We start from the raw sequence: 21,845 nt of genomic DNA on the forward strand, positions 1-21,845 counted from the left end.
TCTAGGCCTCAGAACTGCATCTGGGAAAAGTGTGGTCAGTAGAGAATGTGCCAGATGCAGGCACTGGGAGGATCCGTGTGAGAGAGCATGCAGGGGAAAGAATGTATAAACAATTGCAGATAAGGACGGAAGAGGTCGGCAGGCCTCCGCCAGGCAGCAACTTCAGCATGTCACGGGAGATGAGGTTTCTCCACAGAGAGAAGCTTTTGAATCATCAAAGACTTTTCCGCACAGAGTAACACTTAGTCAAGTCTGATTTTGAAAAGACTGGAGTATGGATATATAGCTAGAAAGACGGTAAGAATGATGACTGGGCTGGGCTTAGCAAGTGATGGTGGCCTGGTGTAGCATGGGTGTGCCAGGAGAAGGAGAAAACGGATGGATTTAAGAGCATACAGGGAAATTAATATCAGAGAGCATAACGAAAATGGCATTAGCATGGTTGAGACATGTATAAAAATAGCAAGCAAAGAAGTTAAAAATGTTTTGATGACTCCTATAGTGTCTTTACATGTATTCACTCTGCTCTGGGGACAATCCAGAAAAGTCTCCCATCACTTGCTCTTTACTGTGAGCGGAGGGTAAACCAAATATGCCCCTCCCTAGCATTTTTTTTTTTAATTTTGCCAGTCTTTATTTTCTTTTGGAATGAACAGTCTAGAAAGGAAAACTTGCACATAGCCCTCCAATTTCCAACTCAGCCCCCAAATTCTTCTAGGCAGAAAAATTGGTTTCTGATTATTCTTATCTTCCATGACACCAGAAAGAGCATCAGTCATGCTTAGCTGAGAGTTTACATTGATAATCTTCTGACATAAGGTTTATTTTCTTTCCTTGTGTAGCCTCTACTAAAATCTCTCTCTTTTTTTTTAATTTTCTTTTTTTCTTATCAGTTACATATCTGGGCACAGGGTCTTTTCTGAGACTGACATGCAACCAAGGACCATGTATGAATGTAACCTAGAACCTCTGCTCAGATGTAGCCTGTGGTAACTCAGTAACCAATTGGTTTCCCATAGTGAGGGGAACAAGGACTATTTCTAACAGGACCTCCCTAGCATTTTTGTCCTGAAAGCATCGTGCCTTGTGGTCCCTTTCTAGGGGTCTAGTTGGTGGTGTTCAATACTGCAGCTTCCTCCCCGACCATGACAAGGAATCCCTGAATCAGCTTTTCTTTCTTCATTTCTGAAATCTCTGCTGTGGCACCATGGCCTGCTGTCTGCGGTTTAATATTTTCCTTTCAATCAACTCATTTCAAGTAATTTTGCTTGTTCATGTCACTACAGAAAGCAGAAATCCCTTAAGGGTTCCCGTAACAGAAAATAAAGTAAAATAAAATCAATGAAAATAAGTAAGGGGTATTATTAAGTTTAATCTCACCCACCCGGAATTCTGAACCTAAGGCCTACTTCCCCTCCAAGGGATGGGGGCCAAGTGCCTGGGAGGCTATAAAGAATAAATAAAACACCAAGATGCATGATGAAAATTTTCTTCTTAATGTTCTCAACAGAATTGAACGGGAACCAAAAAAGGGCTGACATTTTCATTAAGAGAGTACATATCATGCCATGTTTCACTTGCCAACTAAAGCAATTTGTATTTGGGGTTTCACATCTCCCCTTATGGGGAAGGCTGCTCTGCACTGAATATGTCATCCCACCACAGGCATTGAAACCAGAATTTGGGGGTTAGGGTCAGGAAACGGCTCACTGGGTAAGAGTACTTGCTGATCAAACATGAGGACCTGAGTTCCAATCCCAGTCATCCGCATGTAACAAGCATGGTCACTCGTGCCAGCACCGGGGTGTGAAAGCATCCGTCAAGTGAGGCCTTGAACATAAGCTGCTCTCGCTGCTTCTGGTGCTTGTCGTGTAGACCTCCTAAGCACTGGATAAGAGTGCCTTCCTCAGCCTCCTTTTGTGGCTGCCTTATTCATCTCCCACTTTCTGGTCTGCCATGTCTACATGAGTCTCCAGGAGTTTGATGAGGCACAGATCTGGTCTCATCGTGCCTCCACTTTTACTGACAGCACTCAGTACGTTCCTATTTGTTGCATGCATGGTGTCTTTAATTATTGATCCATCACTGTGACGAAAGCAAAGCATTTGATGGGGGGCGGGAGGGTGGAGGGGGAGCCTGCTTACAGTTTTAGAGGGTTAACCCATGATCATCACGTTGGGAAGCATGAAGGCCGTGGCGCTGGAGGAGCAGCTGTGGGCTTTTTATCCAATCCACAGGCAGAAAGCAGATGGACAGACAGACAGAGTCTGGGGCAGCCTATCGGAAGCTCAGAGTGCCTCCAGGGATGCATGTTCTCCAGCACCAAGCACATCTCCTAATCTTTCCCAAACAGTAAACCAACTGAGGACCAAGCATCCAAACCTATGGTCCATTCCAGCAATGGAGGCCGTTCTCGTTCAAGCCAGCACAGGTAGTATGTTAAGTACTTGCCTTGCTGCTGAGACAAAATACCTGATGTAAACAGCTTAAGGAAGGGTGTGTTAACTCGGCGTCACGAGCTTGAGGTCACACTGCATCCACAGTCAGGAAGCAGCAAGCTCGGAGTCCTGGCACCCAGCCTTCTTCATGCCGTGCAGCTAGAACCCCAGCTAGGGAGCGGTGCCGCCCGCAGGGACAGTGGTTCTCTCTTCCCCCCCCCGCCCCCCCCCGCCCCCCCGCAGCGCCTCATGGATATGCCCGGAGGTTTGTCTCAAGGTGATCCTCGGATCCGCCAAGCTGGAAATATAAACCGTCGCCAGCGGGAAACCATGATTCCTGTGTGATCCAAAGTTAAAGAGGAGGAAGCACAGCTGGTGAAGAGTGAGAGATTTTTTTCCAACTCATTTCGTTCCCCAGCCTGGTGCAGACGGCATTGCTTCTTCTACTTTCTTTCTTTTTTTAAGAACCTGTACAGATAAATAGAAAATGGCTGTTTTAGACGCTTTTATCACTCTGACAAAAATACCTGTCGGAGCAACTTAAGGAAAGAAAAGATTTACATTGGCATGGTGTTTTAGGGGTGGTTGAGAAGGCAAGGCAGCAGGAGCAGTATCATCTGTCGGGCTGGGACTGTGACACTAATCGCATCTTGGTGACTCACCAGGAAGCAGAAGTCTGTATTGGAACAGACTCCATGTCTCAAAGCTTCTATAACCTTTCAAAATAGCACCACCAGCTAGAGCCCTGAGGCGGTAGGGAAGTTCCAGATTTGAGCCGTAATAATAACTAATTGATTTAAGCATTGGAGCCTACGTTTCCAAAGATTTCCATCACAAGTTTGCATGCAGTATTTTCTTCTGTCCCAAGCCACCTCTGGTTTGTACCTTTCCCCTCTTGTTAGCTTAACCCATCTTGTAACTATCTTTTCTAGCCCTGCCACCACCACGTGCTCTTAAGACTTCCTTCTCACCACCCTCCTTGAAGCCAGTGGATTCCTGAGCCTTCAATTTCTCACCATTCATCTTCTCCATCCATGTTACAGTCTGTGTGTTCTGGGCAACATGAGGTGTTCCGAACCTTTACTTGGCTATTATTCTCCATCTAGAATGGAGTTTTAAAAGATCAGCTTTCTCTAGCTTTTCTCACACTTCAGCATCTCCTCCAGAGTGTGGTACTTGATAGCCCATAGTTTTTCTGAGTCAGGACTTCCCACTGAAGAGCCAGAAACAGTCATGCGCCACAAAGTGGCATTATTTTAGAGATGTTTCGTGTGTGGGCTTTCACAGAGTCAGATGAAAAAGTGTTATTCAGTTCTCCCTTCGTCGTGAGGTTCACAGCGACACCAGCTTATAGTCGTCAGGCCCACTATGGTCATGCTCATGAAGCCTGAGAACACGAAGCAAGAGCCCCGCAGTTCTGTCTCCTCTCGTTAGTTCACGCCTGTGTGCGCCAGTTTTCTCCACACTCCATAGGCCAGAAGGATGCTGTGCTGGAGTTTCTGTTAAGAAAACTAGGTTGTCTCAGGCTAGGGGGTCCGAGTTCTCCTGAAGCCCTGGGTGTTCTCAGTGAGGAAGCCCAGGAGCTCCCGTTCAGCCACAAGACTGAGAAAACATGAACACTCTTGTAATTGGTAATAGTTGGGGAGAACAAGTGAGGATTGAAAGAAAACACTAATTTTTGAACTGTGAGCTAGCTCCAGACCAGTTATTTTCTTCTCTCATTACAAAACAGATATTTCTGTAGAGGTCCCCTGTTCTTCTTATGCCTGGTGATAGAGGCTGTAGTGTCTGAGCCTATCCCAGAAAAATAAGACCAGGATCATTGGTTATAAGTCATCAACATTAGAAGCACAGACCTCACTGATAAAGATGGGTTCATTTCTTCTTTGTCTTAACAGACGCCAGACACTCCAGTGAATACACGATTCTGGCATATGTGGAGCAGAGGAAAGTGAGACCATTTTGTGGCTTGTGTTTGACATTTGCTTTCAATTACCACATATATGCTGAGGCGTTCCAAATATTTCTTCCTGTCTGAAATTCTTCCCCACGACCCATATCTGATTCCAGATGCCCTGTGCACAACCTCTCCCTTGACCTGAAGGCATTCCTAACATTTAACAGGCTCAGAGCTAAGCCCATTGCCCTTCAGCCTAAACTTCTTTTATCTCTTGCATTCTTGATTTATGCTTTTAGCTTCTTGTTAGAATACGAATTGGCTTTTCACCAACTAGATAAACATTTTTGCATTATGACTCACTCTATGCACACATAGTTATAACTTGAGCACATCCTTAAAACATAGCGCTGTGTTTTACTGTTGATTGCTTTCTGATATTTACCACATCTCTTTTTTTTTAATAATGGCTTTTTTTAATAATAATCATATCTCCCGAATAATTTATTGGTTTATCCCACCATTTGAACAAGTATTATGTTCACCCCAGAAAGTAGTGGGGGAACTTGCACCCTGCCTTGAGGGACCCTTTTGACTCTCTAAGGAAAAGTTACAGTCTTACAATGGGTGCTGAAACACTGCAACAAATAAATGCAGCTTCCTCGTGCGTATTTAATCTTAGCCTCTCAATCTGAGGCTAGCCTACAGTCAGAACTTGATTATGTCATCCAGACACATTATCCATCCTTCCTTCCATCCATCCATCCATCTCTACATACATACATCCGGTCAGTTAATCAACATTTTTGGAATCTATATCCAGTATCAGATGTTGGCTTAAAATTTTTAAACACCTACTTAATTTAAGGGTCTTAAACACCTTTCCCTCCCTTCCACCCCTCACTCCCACCCCTACCTTAGGTAGAAGATGGGTAGGGAAAGGGGCTAGAGACATCTTTTATCTACCTCCTGCTGATAAGGGTCAATGGGTTCTTTGGAGGTTACCAAAGTCAGTCCTCAGGATACCAGCAGTCTAGTCTAACAGCAAAGCAGCAACACTAAGCAGCAGCAGAAGTGCCTAAACTCTTCCCAAATGGCAAAGTTATCTGGAGCATTTCTCTCTGGGAAGTCCAGCTAAGGATGCAAACTGTTGCAAAGAGTGGCAATGCAAAAGCATAGAGGTGCAGAAAACATCGTCTCACTGTCTGTGGGGTTCTATTCATCTCTTCTCAGAGTCTGCACAAGGATGTTTTCTAGCTCACAAAACCCACACCCCTCACAGGAGGTAGTTTTCAGCTATCCAACATGCACCTGTTCTCGGGGCTGTTTTCTGCAGGGACAAAACATTCCCATATCCCACTGTTGGAACCCAAACAAAAAACATAGTCACATGATACAACTCAGTTTCCAAAGACTCCTGAAACTTCAGCTTCAGCCAGACATGTGGTGGGCAAGAATCAAAGGGTAAATATTATGGTCTCCACTTTGAGTCTTGAAGTACAGTGGGAAAACAGGTCATCTGTAGGTAGAAGTCTACAAAGAGTACTCCAGGACCACAGAGGAGCAACCTGGCACTGGAGCAAGATTATCCAGAGGTGCTCTCAGACAGAGGTGGCCCATGCACTGAAGCTAGAAGCAGAGGTGGGGAGTTCAGCTGGCCATAGCAGAGGCCAGACGTTTAGGGAGTAAAACCACCAAGAGAAAGGACCTCGGGGCAGCTCAGCAGTTTTGAGAAATGAAGTGCTCATGCACAAGCCTTCCTTATCAACTCTTGCCTCAGCACTCAGTACTCCTGTCTCATTGAGGAGTAATGCTGAAGAAAACGAATCCCTCCTCTCTTCACTTCCCTCACTAGGGTGTCTCCCTGTAGTTCTTTGTGCAGGGCTGAGGCCTCCTGGGCTTTCCCCCATCTACTTTAGTATGCCTAATATTGTTGCTTTGTTCAGCTCATGTGCCGATAGGAATGTTGGTGAGATTTTGTGGGCGTAGCTCTTGACATCACAGTCTCAGAGCAGACTCCCTGGTCCTCTAGCTCACACAGTCTTTCCACCCCTGCTTCTCAATGATCCCTGAGCCTTAGATGTAGAAGTTGTATTTTGGATCTATCAGCTGGGACTGGGCACCACAGCTGTGTGTATTGGCTGATTGTAGTTCTATGTAGCGATCAGTCTGTGGCAAAGGGAAGTTTTTATAATGATCGGTGAGAACTACACTTACCTGTGGACACACGGACAAGCATTTAGAATGTAATTATGGATTATGCTGGTTTAGTAATATGGCAGTTGTAGGTTCTCCACTCAAGACTAATGACTTTACTAGCTCTGGGTAGTTGCCTAGGTTTCCAGCACTCGGCATGATTTTTTTTTTCTTGTTGAGCAGGTCTTAAGTCCAATTAGAGAGCTGTTGGTTCCCACCAACGTATCTATGCCTGTACTGCACCATTAGGATTATTGTGACATGCTAGTCATTTTTATGATTATAGATGTTAGGCCCTTCACACATTCATGAAACTAAGGTTATACAGACTGAGAAGGCTGTGCTTGTGTATGTAGGACCATATGTACACACATATACATATGTAACAACAATTAATGGGGGGAAGGACCATCAATTTGAAAGAGAGTAAGGAGAGGTATATGAGAAGGTTTGGAGTGAGGGAGGAGAAGGGGGAAATGATACAATATTAACAACTTCAAAAATAAAAGGAAAAATTAAAAAAGACCCTCGTGACATGTTATCTTAAGATGAAGGGGCTTCAGGTACTATAAACCCATTTACTTAAGTATACGGAGTTCTTTTGATTGCACAAATTCAATTCTCTTATTCATATTTTACTCACAAAAGATTGTTTTCGACTTTTAGGCAATATTCCTTTGCTTTCTAACTTAGAAATGTCTTGGCATTGCAACATGTTAGTTCGTGCAAATAAAAACCTGGCCCAGAGACAAGGCACGCACACTTTCCATAGTGCAGAGACGTCTGTCCTTGCCCATCATCCACTTAACCCATACTGCCCCTCACCTTCTGAGAGGCTTTTACTGGAAGCAAAATTAATTTTTAATTCTTGTTTTACTTTGTGAACATTCTGCATGTCCTGAGCTCAGGCTCCAAGAGTGTCTAGAAGAAATAGAGTTCAGCATCTGAGCGCCAAGTCTGTCATTAAAGAACAGTCCTGTGTGGCTTGTCTCTCCGCTAATTTTCACATGACAGCCATCATATCTGCTCATCTCCATGGAACAGAGCACCATTCAAGGATGAGGATGATGCCTCAGAAAAGGGTTTGCTGATACAGGCATTATGGGAAAATTGACCAAGACAGAAGTCATTCTGCAGCAAAACTTAGATCCTGTTGGGGCTTTTACTCATAGAACTTCCAGAGGCTCAAATATGATGCACAGAGCATGTCCATGGCATAGTTTTAGTTGAACACGACTCTCTTCAGTTGTTAAAGTTTAGTGTTGAGCTTCTTTGTCCTTCATGCAAAATTCAACCAGTGTAAGAACAAAGAGGAGCATCGTCTCCAGACAGCTGTGTGTGTGTGTGTGTGTGTGTGTGTGTGTGTGTGTGTGTGTGTGTGGTCTGTTTGTATGTATGTTGCCTGAAAACTTGGGAAAGTGCCTTTTGCAGAGACACTTTATATATGTGCTCTTTTTCTTTCTTCCCTCTGCCCCCCCCGTCTGTCTCCTTCCCTCTCTCCACACAGCCCATCAGTCATGATACCTATTAGTGTAGCTCTGTGGTTGTTTGAATGAGAATGGTCCCCATGGTCTCATATGTTTGAAAGCTTGGTCCCAAGTTAGTGGAAACGTTTGGAAAGGATTAGAGGGCGTGCCGTTGGTAGAGGAGGTGTTTCCAGGGGTGGTACATAACATTCACAGTCAGCTCCCTCTGCCTCATGCTTGTGAATACAAATGTGAGCTTTCAAATACTGCTACAGCACCCCGCCTTCCTGCCTGCTGCTGTGCTCTGCACCATGATGGTCACGGTTTCTCGCCCTCTGAAACTATAAACTCCAAATAAGCACTTTCTTCTGTTAGTTCCTTTATCATGGTATCTTATCACAGCAATGGAAAAGTAACTAAGACAAGATCTATGCCAGTATTTATTAGTGTCTCCAAAATCAACCAACCGTAGTTTCAAAGAATTTTCTCATCTTGTATGCTGATTTAATATCAAAGTGAGGACATGACTACATGCATTTGATACTGACTAACCAGAGCAGAAAATGTGAATAAAATCACTTACTATGAGTAGCACATTTGGCCAGCACAGTCCTGGAGCCCTTCACCAGTAAACTCCTGTGCCAGTAACCATAGCTCTGTGTTGCCTTCTACCTAGCGGTACCTGCTTATCCTCAGATAGAAAGGTTTATGCCGGACTTGTTCCTTCTGTACCCACCCCTCTACTTCCCTCAATGTTCTCTAGCCTTGTCTCTCACCCTTCTGATTTGCTCACTGTCCATGCTTTCCAGGATCATTTGAATGTCAGCATCTGGCTCTGTCTCCTCTGAGCTGGAAGCTGCTATCAAAAAGGAATGTTGTCTCCAAGCCCACTGTATCCCTGAGCCAGTCCAGTTTTCTGTGGGTACTTATCTAATATTCACTTTTTGAATGCCCTGGACTAACACGGATGAGACGATTGCTGTTATCACTCTCTGATTTATACATGAGAAAAATGAAGCCCTGTGAGGCTCCTTCTCACCCAAGTTTGCATGGCTAGAAAGTAGAGGAACAAGGACTTAACCCCAGTGAGCTTGTCTTCAAGGCTCTTGACTCTTCAGCTTGCCACTTTTGATCCAAAGTCCTGAGCTTTGTTCATTATGGCCATTAAGAGAACTGAACACTCACGTTCAATGTGGGAGCCCTAACTGTCCTTGAAATCCTTTTGCAAGAACAAATGTAGATGGGGAAGAAGTGGAAATAAAAATAGCAGTGAGAGACTGTGCATAGAAAAGACCATCTTGACAAGAAGAAACTGTAAATCACAGTGATTAAAACTGAAGTGTGCCGAGGGAGCGTGAGCATGTTAGACTGTGACTCTTGAAACATCACGATGCTGAGAGAGAGGGCACAGGGGTAGAGATGAGAGAACTCTCACAACTGGAATGCTACACTGTGACAGTGCAGCAAAGGGCAAGCAGTCATGAAAGCATCTGCTCCGGCATGCTTTATCCAACTCCACGAAGATGATATCGCACTGTGGGGTTCTTCACCTACATATTAAGTTTGAACCCCGTTTGGCTGCATTTGTTAGAATACAGAGATTTGCCTAGGGTGGTTCTTTAACTGGCCTTGCCTTCATTGAAATGAAAATCATGGCTGATGACAATGGGAGAAACATTCAGAGTGTTGTATTATGCTGTTTGCTGCACTTGAGAATTCTGAGTGCTTTGGAAATAATGTCTGTTTTCACAATTTCCTGTTCTCTAATAGGTTCTTGGAACACCAAATGAGGACACGTGGCCTGGAGTCCATTCTTTACCACATTTTAAGCCAGGTACGTCTCACTAATTGTAAAGGCTAAGTGCCTCCTTATGTAAAAGGCAACTATATAAATGTCCATGCTCAAGCCACGTATGGCCTGGAAACATTCTACTTATCTTTGTCACTGTGTATTTTATGTTAATGGAGTTGTCCTCATATTTGCACAATTCATTTTTTTAAATAGAGTTCATTGCCCCTCCACCGTCCGAGGGTTTTCCCAGATGAACTATGTTTGATTTGCCTAGATGCATGGTTCTCAACCTGTATGTCGCGACCCCCACACTTCATATTACAATTCATAACAGTAGCAAAACTAGAGACATGAAATAGCAATCAAAATAATTTTATGGCTGGGGGTCACCACAGCATGAGAGACTGTATTAAAGGGTCACAGTGTTAGAAAGGTTGAGAACCGCTGGTGTCTAGATGATCTTGTAGTAACTAATAATTTGATTATCGATTAGACATGTGTTCCTGCTCGTAAAAGCAAAGTTTAGCTGGAGAGAGGGCAAAGCAAAGGTAAAGAAAGCATTTGCTGCATTAGTGTCAGAACCTGAGTCCAGATGCCTAGCATCCATGAAAAAAGCCGGTGTGGTTTGTACCTATAATCCTAGTCCTGGGCAGACAGGGGGAGCAGAGCCGTGGGGATATGCTGACTGGTTCAGTCTGGATGGATCTGAACTCCAGGTCCAGTGACCCATCCTGCCTCAAAAAGCAAGGTGGAGACACAGTGAAGAAGAGACCCAGTATCAACACAGACACGTGCACACACAGGCACACACGCCCACACACACAATTTAAATTGGAGCACAAGTCACACATATCACTGCTATTAAATAATACCTAGAAATTGTAATAAATTATAAAAAAAAAGAAAACATGTTTCCCCTTCTTGAATTATTCTAGTAATATATGGTCAATACAAATTGTCCTGATTCTTTAATTGTGTAGCATTTGATGTTTCAGTGGAAGTTATTAAAAAATAAGATGTCCCCTTCCTACTCACCAGTAGATGGCAGTCATAAAACTTCTAGTTTTAATAGTGGACAGGAAAAGCCGACAGAATGTGCTTAATTTTGGTTGAAGAGATGAACGATTTGCCTTTGGAAATTGAATAAAACGAGGAGAATGAATTATTGTAAAATGATTCTCTTGTCATTTTCCTTTTTGGGTTATAAAGGGTGGTTCATGAAGTATAGATCCACCAGAGTGTCCAGAGGAATTTCACTGAGGATCTGATAGTCACTGTCCCATCAGAGGGAGAGCGATGAGTAATTTCACCGAGGGGAGCCAAGTGTGTTCTGTTTCTCCTCTTTGGAGACTCCAGGCACAAATTACCAATTTCAAAGAATGACTGAGTTAGGAACTATTTTTATTCTTCATTATTTTTCTTCTGAAAGTGTATAGTGTGTCGAGACTCCTTTTATCTTCTTCAGAAGCCTCAAGGCTCTTTGTACTTTTGCTGAAAATTATAAATGAGTGCTATGTTCGGAAAAATTCTAGAAACACAGCAATTTATTATAATAGATCTTTCTTTTTCTAATTAAGCAAGAAGCATCTTGTAACCAGTGTACTTATTCCTAGTGGAGCTTAAGGCAAGAAGATAGCTCTTTATACATGTTATAGGCCCTTATATATATCCTTATATTGCTATAAGGATAGCAATCTTGTTAGGGTATAAAATTTTAATATACAAGAAACAAAATAGAAGACCCTGAGAAGGTAGAGTTTAGCTTACTGGCAGAATACCGTCCTAGCATTTACCAAAACAAGCAAACAATATTTTAAAAAAATAAAGTTATACACATAGAGAACCAATTAAGATAGTCATTTCACCTGCCAAGTGTCTAGACTAGAAGAAAATATGGAGTAATTTGAACAGAGTTTTTCTTCATGAAGATACCTACAAGCACTTAATAGTTTCCAGAATGACTGAGATGTAGAACATATTCATACAGCAGATTGTGAACTTCAGGAGGCCAGGGACTATTCACACACAGCACATATCTGACATTCAAAAATTTGTGTTTCTCTGGGTTACACTGAATATTTTCTAACAGCCATACCCACCAGACTCCTCAGTTAGAAGGACACAAATGGGAATAGCTGTATTAAATGTTGTGTAAGCACTGCAACAGAGACATGGTCGTATTGGGGGTCTAGAAGAACAGCATGTCTAGATGGGGTAGGCTGCACTAGGAGAGACATGGTATACTGTGGGAAAGCAGATCCCTGAGGAGGACTTTTGCACACAGTGCCTGGCCGGACGATCAGGGGCCATCTTAGTCTCTGACGCCACAGCCGCTATACTCCGAGGGAAGAAAGCACATATCCCGAAGGACTTCAGCAGTTCAGGGATCACTTGTCCCATCCTATTTCCTACCTCCCTAGCCTAGCCTCAGGGAGGGCTGCAGAGATTCTGGAAAGGGGAGATTCTACAAGGGCATATTTTCTTTAATTAAAAAAAAAATCCATGTGCATTTACATACGTGTGTGTGCTGTGGCGCACAGGTGGGCATCAGAGTGTAACTTGCAGATGCTGGTTCTTCCCTTCCTCCACGTGGGTTATAGAGACTGACCTCAGGTCATCAGCCTTGGTGGTGAGCAGCTTTACCCCCTGAGCCACCTCCTTGGCTCTTTAACAGAATAGATTTGAGCAGATTTCCTACACAAACTACAGTTGTGTCTTGTTTTTCTCAGCGGTGCATTCTTTAGGCCTTCACACGTCACTGGACAGAAGTCAGCGTGGCTTCTCAGGTCTTGTCTCTGAGTGCTGTATTGTTTTCTGTTGCACAGATTTAATCTGCTCTTTCACCTTGGGCTTTTGGGCCGTCTTCAATATTTTACTATTAGAAGTGTTAATGCAGTAAGAGCGATATCTAAGCAGTAAATCGAGAAAATCAGGGTTAAAGAGTCAACAAGTACAAACAGTTGTGATTTTTAACCCTGCTTTCAGTCTAAAGTGATGGTCCCTCTTGTCTATGTGTTGGTAATGCATGCGATGCCTCCCCGCTTGTTTCCACTGTAGAGTATGTGGCCAGACTCAACTAATCGCCTGCCAGAAGGAATCTCACTTTCATGTCAGTTTGCATGCTTCCTCTTGTGCGAGGCTGGGCATCTGTTGAGCAGTTTTAGCTTTTCCTTCACTGTGAAATATTTATGGCTTTTGCTCAATTAACAATTGAAATCTATAAACTTTGTCATCTTCCTATTAATTTCTAGGAGTTTTGATAATTCAGAGTAGTTTCTCTCTAATCAATGAAAGTCTTTTGCTGCTTGGGATTTGAACTGCATAAGGGCATTTTTTTTTTATTTTTATCATCTTTATTATCAGTAATGTTGCATTAAAAATACCATACACTGAAATCAACCAGGCCAGAGGACTGTGCAATTCCGTGAATGCAGTTAGAACAGCTGTTCAGGACAGATGCTCTGGAGTTTCTTGGCATTGGGTTATATACTTTCACTATCAAAATATTTTTATGTACTTATCTACTACCCAAACCTAAAATCCCATGACAGAATTAGGACTAGAAAAACAGTTACCTCATATCCCTTTTCATAACTGCTGTTCATTAGCTGCTTTTGGTCTTTCCTCGTTGTGCTCTAATATTTAGATTTCCTGCTCTTCTCACCGTGTTATGCTCTACCAACATGCACATTTGTTTACATGTATATTATTGGCTCTATTACGCATTTTTTTCCTTTCTGATATTGTGTTACCTAGAATAATATTATACATTCTAAGTCCATTCATTTTTCTGCAGTTTTTGTGATTGCATTTTTCTTTAGAGCTGAATAATATTCATATGTGTGTATGTATATGTATTTGAGATATAGATAGATATGATATGATATGATATATATGTCAAATTTTCGTTATCCATTAATCTGTTGACTGACAACTAGGCTAATTTCTGTTATTTTTCTGGAGTGAATAGAGCAGCACTAAACATGGATTTCATGTGTCTCTATAGGAGGGTCTGTAGTTCTCTGGGAAGATGCCCAGGCGTGGAATTGTAGGGTAAAGTAAGGTGGTTTTATTTGTAACTTTCTGAGAAATCTCCAAACTGACTTCCGCATGGCTGGCTCACCTTGAGCCTCCGTCTAGAGGAGGGGTTTGGGTCCTGAAGTGACCACTGGCGCTTCAGAAGCTCCACCCCATAGTGACCACAGAGACCACTAGAACCAAAGCCCCAGACTCTCACAGGACACTGAGGACATCAGAGCTGAAGCCTGAGCCCTCAGTTGATTTCTGAGGCCACTGGACTTGAGTTCTGGCAGGCCTTCTAGAATTGAAGGCAAAGTTGACCATAGTCCTACCGTTATGTTATGTCTGTTCTGACTTACCTAACAGTACACTTTATCTCAAGAAAAAAAAAATCCTATGGTATTTGCAGAATAGTACAGTTACAGGCATGATTTTTTAAAATACCAAATCCTTTTACACACACACACACACACACACACACACACATACACACACAAATTTGTGTATCCATTCATATAAGAGAAAGTATTTCAAAGTGTTTAGTTTACTGTCGTGTTCTGGGTCATACATAAACCCGGACAGCTACATCTCTTGGAGAAGATTTCATATCTGTATTCTTAAAATATATACAAAAAAAAAAAAAAACCCTGAACTAATTCTGTACAAAATGGCTGCATACCCAAATAGCATGTACACTGTATGTATGACATTTTCTTCCAGCTCTTAAATTCTCCCAACAGAGGGGCATTCTTCAGTGGCTTAATGGTGAATTATTATTCAGAAGTTCAGACAGGAAGACGCTATAAAGTTCAAGGAAGAAACAACAGTGCCAGACTGGAAGCAATGAGAAATAATGAAATTTCAAATAAAATAGCCCCATTTTCCAAAATCAAGCACGGGGCAGGGCATATCAAAAGTGGCTGCATCATTTCTCAGGAAAGCTAATCATCCAATACAAGAGGCTGTTCAAGTGAAGAAACTTTGACGAAGATGGGGTGTCTCACAGGCATGAGATAAGATGAATAAAACAGAATTTACCAGTGAGGAAGGAAAAGGGAGGGATGGTGGTATTTAAAACATATTATGCCCCAGACCAAGCATGCAGACACACTGACCTTTGAATCAGCATGTCCTCGTGGACTTAGTTTTGCTAAGTATTTGTAATGAAGTGTAAAATTTCTCCTTAAGTCCAACTTAGTCACAGGCGTCTTGAGATCCATGCTCCTATTTCCACAGGGAGGAAGGAAGTGATCTCAGATATGTAATACCTCAGTACCTTACCACTCAGTGACATCTCATTACTTTAAAAATGCTTTAATACCTCATCTCATTTGATATTCACAAAGAATAGAAGCTATACTACTTTCCTAATATTGTCGTCCCATTTTACAAAAGCATACCCAGCTCTGAGTATTGGCCCCAAGCCTACTCTCTTAAAGAAGGCTTATCTGTTATAGCTAAAGCTGTAAGGGATAATTACCAGGCTCCTGTCTGCCAGGGGCACCTTACGAAAGAGCCGTCTCCCTACAGCATCTTTAAGCCCTCGACAACTGCTCTTCTAATAAGCTATCCATTCTTTAAAAAAAAAGTTTCAGGTGATTTCCCCTCCAATATTTTTTTGAAAAGTGGTACAATGAGTCCTTTCACTAGGACTGTCCTAGAGTGATTAGAAATGAGATCCTTCCACCTATGACCTATTCCAAAGCTTCTTTATTTACTTATCATATGGATCAAGAACACGGATTCTTGAGCCAGACAAAGTCAATCTCAGCACTGCTGGCAAATATGTGAGTTTGACACCTCAGCACGATAAACTGTCCACTGCCAAGGCTGAGTCTGGGGTTGCAGTCCTCAGCCCCTGGGAAAGAAAATGTCACTTGGGTCCTTTCCACACCCAAGGAGGTTTAGGCCCTTGGCTTTAGTCACACTCCTGGGTCTTCTCAAGTCTTTTGTAAGGTGCTCCGAGAGCTTTGGAGCAAGAATCCCTGCTGGGCGGCACAGGTTGTGCATGAAGATGACAGAGAGGGCATCGTGGTGTCATAATGTGCCCTTCGCAGAACACCCCCAGGGTGACTGGCAGAGTCCTCCCTTACTCTTCGAAAGTGATGGTGTCTGTTCCATCCAGCCATTGACTTCCATGGGAAATAAAGGCAAAAATCAGTTCTTACACATTCATCATTATTTATTCTACCTAATTTTAAGATGGCTGAGCCAGAACAATAGAATTGATGGTTTTTTTTATTTTTATATAATATGCATTTATGTCAAGGGTTTATAGTTCTGCAATAATGTTTTCATCATTAAAATTGTGTGTCTTCTGCCTTGTTTCCTTTCCCACTTGCTTTTTATGCTTTGTTTCAGGAATTCTCTCTCTCTCTCTCTCTCTCTCTCTTTCTCTCTCTGTTTCTCAACCATCACCATTATAGGTTAGATCTATGTGTACTGTGATGGTTATAATAATGATTTACCATGTGCAAGTGAGTAAAGGGAGCAATAGAGATGGCAAGTGAGTAACACACCTGCCATAGCAGCACAGGGACCTGAGTTCAGATCCCGAGAATCTACACTAAAAGCCATTTATGGTGGTGCATGCTGATAGCTCTGTCTTGGGTAGGGGGAAACAGACACAGACAGATATCTGAAGTTCATTGACCAGACAGCTTAAGCTTACTTGAGTTGGTGAACTCAGACTCAGAGAGAGAGACTCTATCTCAAAAAAATACAGAGTGATAGAAAGACACCTGACTTCCACTGGGCCTCCATGTATGTGCACATACTTGTAAGCATGTACCTGCATCCACACATCCATACAAGAAACACACGTGTGTACATATTCACATACACAGGCATGCACAGATACACACATACACACACACAGGCCATGAGTTAGCCCAAGAATTATTATGCAGCAATTTGGACAGACTTGCCTTAACATGGTGGGTGTGAATTGGAAAGTGAACCCCGAGCAAGCGAAGAGTCTGTTCAGCCAGAAGTAACTGAGCTTTGCACGCAGGCTCAGGAGTCTGCGCTGTCGGTGACTGCTCTCCAGATGCTGGAGTTGCCAGTGTGAGCCAGGAGACAAACCTTTCCCTATGCAGCAGCTCACAAGCCGGAGAGAGAGAACAGATAATGACAAATGCCAAGTCACGAGTGTGGCTGCAGAAATGTGGCCACGGGGAAGCAGCAAGAGACCCTTTAGAAGGCACAGGCTTTGGAAGGCCGTGGGAAGGAGTTGAGATTCCACCTGACAATAGTAGAGACCTTTGAGCAGGGAAGGAAAGTCATGTTTCACATTCTCAAAAGGGCCCACTGGCTACACAATGTCACAGGCCTAATTCAGAGCTGGAAAGAGGTTTAATGTCCTGTGGATCTTTTTTTTTTTTGGGGGGGGGATTAGTTCTTTTTGCCAGCAGCTCTAGGAGGGAGAGTGCCTATAGAAGTCAGTCTTGACTCAGACAGAAATTATTGTCATATGATTGAACAGTGACATCACAGACACAGATGTCTTCCCCCATGCATCTGTTACTGGATGAAGATTTGATGTTTCAGGGCTATAGCCAATGACATAAAAATAAACAGAAAGTATCCAGGTGTCTTGTTAGCCACAGAAATATGATCATCTCCAGTAGCAGATGCCGTGTGGAATGTCCAGGCATTCAGAACAAAGCCCGAGGCTGTGTGTGCCTACTTCCTCTTGTCTGCTTAAAGAATCCCCCACTCATTTTCACCAATAGTGTCAATAATAATGGAAACTAGCAGAATTTCTACAAAGTATCAGAAAAAAATTAAATAATATAAATTTTCAAGGGGATGTGAGCTTCTTCAAAGTGGATATATACTTTTTTAATCCTAAAGAAACCTGTTCTACTCTTCCTAGCCCTGGGAATTTTATAATTTTCAGCCTCATTGTCAATCACACTTCCCCTCACCAAGTGGAGTGAAGCGTGTCAGTGGTCATATAAATATGTCTCCACCTCTTCAGTAACTTCCAGCCCCAAATTATTAAAACCCTTGCCTACTGTCTGCTGCCTTATTTGCATGTCGTGGTTACTGTCATATTTAAGGGGGGAAAGCTAAACTTTTACCCTGAATATATAGATAAGAGTTAAGTGCAGTTGAGTGTGGCGGCATGGGCCTTCCTTTAATCCCAGCACTCAGGAGGCAGAGGCAGGCAGATCTCTGCGAGTTGGAGGCCAGCCTTGTCTACAGCTGATTGGGTTGTTAAGCGCCAGCGGCATTCTTGTAAACTAGCTGGCCATCTTTACTCCTGTCTTTAGTTGCTCTGCGTGCTGTATCTATCCTGTTCCCTAATAAATGACAGCAAGCTCATAGCTAGAAGTACCCACAGTGTACAAGAAAACAAAGCAAAACAAAACAAACAAACAAACAAAAAAAACAACTCCCGAACCAAACCTTTCAGACATTTTCTTCCCAAAGGAGATATCACAACTTAAGGAGGAAGATGAGGCGATTAGGAACTTAGACAAAAACCGGAAAACATGAAATTTGTTTTCAGATTGGTTCTTGACAGTAGAACTTTAACATAACAGCACAGTCTCTATTCTCACAGGAGTAATTCCATGTCACTGTGAGAAATTCATAAGTGGCTGAGCAGAAGGTGGTAGAAAATATTCTTTGTACCCTGGGAACACTGAGATCACAATGCCCAGTGCGGTGCTCAGTAAGTAATCTGAGGTTTTACGTGCGTTTTTGTAGATTTGAGAGTTCTTAGAAGCAGAAGAAATGCAGACATTTTCTGTGCTCCTTCTCGGCTATTGCTTCATATCGTGTAGCTGTTTACTGTGCACCGAGTGCTTTTAGGGGCCCCATGAGGTCTTCCTAAGGAGCAGGTAGTCACGCTAGATGGATGAAGCTGAAGCTGTAGGAGGGAAGCCCCACACTTGATAACACACTGTAACACTGAACCAGAAAATCTGCATGCAGCCGCCATCTTACCTGTGATCGCTCTCAAAATTGCTTCCCCATCCCACCTCACCCCCCCCCACACACACACACACAAGCCGTAGCCGTGCACCAACAAGTGTTGGTTAATTGCTTTTCCCCATGTGGTAAACTGAGGTTCAGCTGAGCTTGGCTGGTTCTTACAGCTCTTGGTTCCAGGATGCAGGTTGGTTTCGTTAAGTTTGTTCCCTGCATTTCTCATCCTCCCTGGGATCACAGCCATAGAAAAACGCTCAGCTTTTTAATCTGGAAAGGCAGGAGCAAGGGATGGAAGACTCGGCTGTGGGCACAGTTCAAGTGTCTGTTATGCCACTGACAGCACATGGTGAACACAGGTTCAGTGGGGGACTGACGGCTGCCTCACTCATAAAGAACTGAGGGTAATTGTTTGCTGACTGTTAATCCAATCACCCTTTCTGGTCTCCTGACTTCCAGGCTTGTCAGCTACTCCTGGCTAAGAGAAGTGAAACAAATTCATTCTGCTGTGTTTGAAATCTTTGTTAGACCGTTGTCATAGGGCTCCTTTAAGACAAATGCACCTCCTTGCAGTGACGGTTACTGAGCTGGGGAGATGACTGAGTGGGGAAAGTCCACAGGCTACAAGCATGAAGAACCGAGTCCAGATTTCCAGAAGCCATGTTAAACTGGCTGTGAGAGCACACGTCTGCAATGAGTCCTACAGCAAGAAGGGAACTACGGACAGATAAATTCCCAGAAGCTCATAGAATAACCAGCCTGGGGTTTCTCTGATCTCCACATGCTTGACCAAGCATTCACCTATAAACACACACACACACACACACACACACACACACACACACACACACACACGAATCATATACATGCAGAATTTTTTCTTTAAATAGATTTATCTTTAAATTTTATTTTAATTTTTTTACTATTAATTATACTTTATTCATTTTGTATTCCCCCATAAGCCCCTCCCTCCTCCCCTCCCAATCCCACCGTCCCTCCCCCTTCCTCATGCATGCCCCTCCCCAAGTCCACTGATTGGGAGGTCCTCCTCTCCTTCCTTCTGATCTTAGCCTATCAGATCACATCAGGAGTGGCTGCATTGTCATCTTCTGTGGCCTGGTAAGGCTGCTCCCCCCTCAGGGGGAGGTGATCAAAGAGCAGGCCGGTCAGATCATGTCAGAGGCAGTCCCTGTTCCCATTACTATGGAACCCACTTGGACACTAAACTATCATGTGCTACATCTGTGCAGGGGTTCTAGGTTATCTCCATAAATAGTCCTTGGTTGGAGTATGAGTCTCTGGGAAGTTCCCTGTGTTCAAGTTTTCTAGTGCTGTTGCTTTCCTTGTGTGGTTCCCGTCCTCTCCAGCTCTTACTATTTCCCACTTTTTACATAAGACTCCATGCACTCTGCCCAACAGTTGTAAATTTTATTTTTAATTTGTATATTTACTTTACATCCTGATCATAGCCCCTTCCCTCCTCTCCTCCCAGTCTCTCCCTTCTACCGTCTTCACCTTATCCCCCCTTCCCTTGGCTGCAGAAAAGGGGAGCTCCCCCACCCTTTTAAGCCACTCTGGTGCATTAAGTCGCATCAGGACTGAGCTTTTCCTCATCCACTAAGGCCAGGCAAGGCAGCCCGGCTAGGACAAAGCAGTCAAAAGCAGGCAACAGAGTCCATGTCATAGACAGCACCCACTCAACTTACAAGGGGACCCACATGAAGTTCAAAATTCACATCGGTTACATAGGAGTAGAGGGCCCAGGTCAGGTCCATGCATGCTCTTTGGTTGGTGCTTCCGTCTCTAAGCTGCCATGAGTCTGGGTTAGTTGACTCTGTTGATCTTCTTGCAGTCTTCTTGTCCACCCCAGGTCATTTTTAACCTTCCCTCCCACTCTTCCACAGGACTCCCCAAGCTCTGCCTGATACTTGATTGCTTGATTGTGAGTCTCAGCATCTGATTCAGTCAGCTGCTGATTGAATGGGGCAGGGCTCTCAGAGAATGGTTAGGCTCCTGTATCTAAACACAGCAGAGTATCCTTCATGGTGTCCGGGGTTGGCTTTCTCCCGTGGGGTGGTGTCAGGTTGGGCAGGCATTGCTTGGTCATTCCTCTAGTCTCTATCTTTATCTCTGCACATTTTATAGACATTCCCATAGCCTCCCTGTAGCCTACCCTGTCACAGGAATATTTTTTTTTTCATGTTAAGGCCTACAATTTATTTTATTTTTTTAAATTATTATTATTATTATTAATTACACTTTATTTTTGTATCCCCCCATAAGCCCCTCCCTCCTCCTCTCCCGACCTCACCCTTTCTCCCCTTTCTGCATGCATGCCCCTCCCAAAGTCCACTGATAGGGGAGGTCCTCCTCTCCTTCTTTCTGATCTTAGACTATTAGCTCTCATCAGAAGTGGCTGCATTGTCATCTTCTGTGGCCTGGTAAGGCTGCTCCCCCCTCAGGGGGAGGTGATCAAAGAGCAGGCTAATGAGATTATGTCAGAGGCAGTCCCTCTTCCCATTACTATGGAACCCACTTGGACACTGAACTGCCATGGGCTACATCTGTGCAGGGGTTCTAGGTTATCTCTATGAATAGTCCTTGGTTGGAGTATGAGTCTCTGCGAACTATCGGGCAGAGTGAATGGAATTTTATGTAAGAAGTAGGAAATAGCAAGAGCTGGAGAGGACAGGAACTCCACAAAGAGAGCAACAGAACAAGAAAATTTGAACACAGGGAACTTCGGAGAGACAGGAATATTTTTAAAAGCAATTATTATACTCACTATGCGGATGAAAGAAAAAATGTAGGCTTCTATTACTCGTGATGCAGGTAATGTTTTGACTCTCCAAATAGTCAAGTTAGACCAATACACTGACTATAATGGTGGGTGGAGGCAAAGGGATACTGAAACTTTCCTCCCTTATACCTGTCCTTGACTGGGTATTGCTATGAAAGTTGCGTGTGTGTGAGAGAGAGAAAGAGACAGATGCATGTATACTCACAAATGCTCGTGTCTTTAGAGGCCTCACATACTCCATCACTCACCTCTACTATGAATTAGAAGAACTGATATTCTCTTAGAATGTCAACTTTCA

At 43.3% G+C, this 21,845-nt stretch overlaps 1 protein-coding gene across 4 annotated transcripts in view; it reads left to right on the top strand.

Moving 5' to 3' along the window:
- Cdk14 (cyclin dependent kinase 14) overlaps positions 1-21,845 on the top strand; it is a 529,514-nt gene that overhangs the window by 385,053 nt on the left and 122,616 nt on the right. For all 4 annotated transcript variants that reach the window (XM_055612730.1, XM_055612732.1, XM_055612733.1 and 1 more), the window contains one exon: positions 9,768-9,831. In XM_055612730.1, coding sequence (XP_055468705.1) covers positions 9,768-9,831 — 64 coding nt within the window. The remainder of the gene's footprint in view (positions 1-9,767; positions 9,832-21,845) is intronic.

This window comes from Psammomys obesus, unplaced genomic scaffold (genome assembly GCF_907164565.1).
Source record: "Psammomys obesus unplaced genomic scaffold, mPsaObe1.curated_primary_1811, whole genome shotgun sequence".
NCBI classification, from domain to species: domain Eukaryota; kingdom Metazoa; phylum Chordata; class Mammalia; order Rodentia; family Muridae; genus Psammomys; species Psammomys obesus.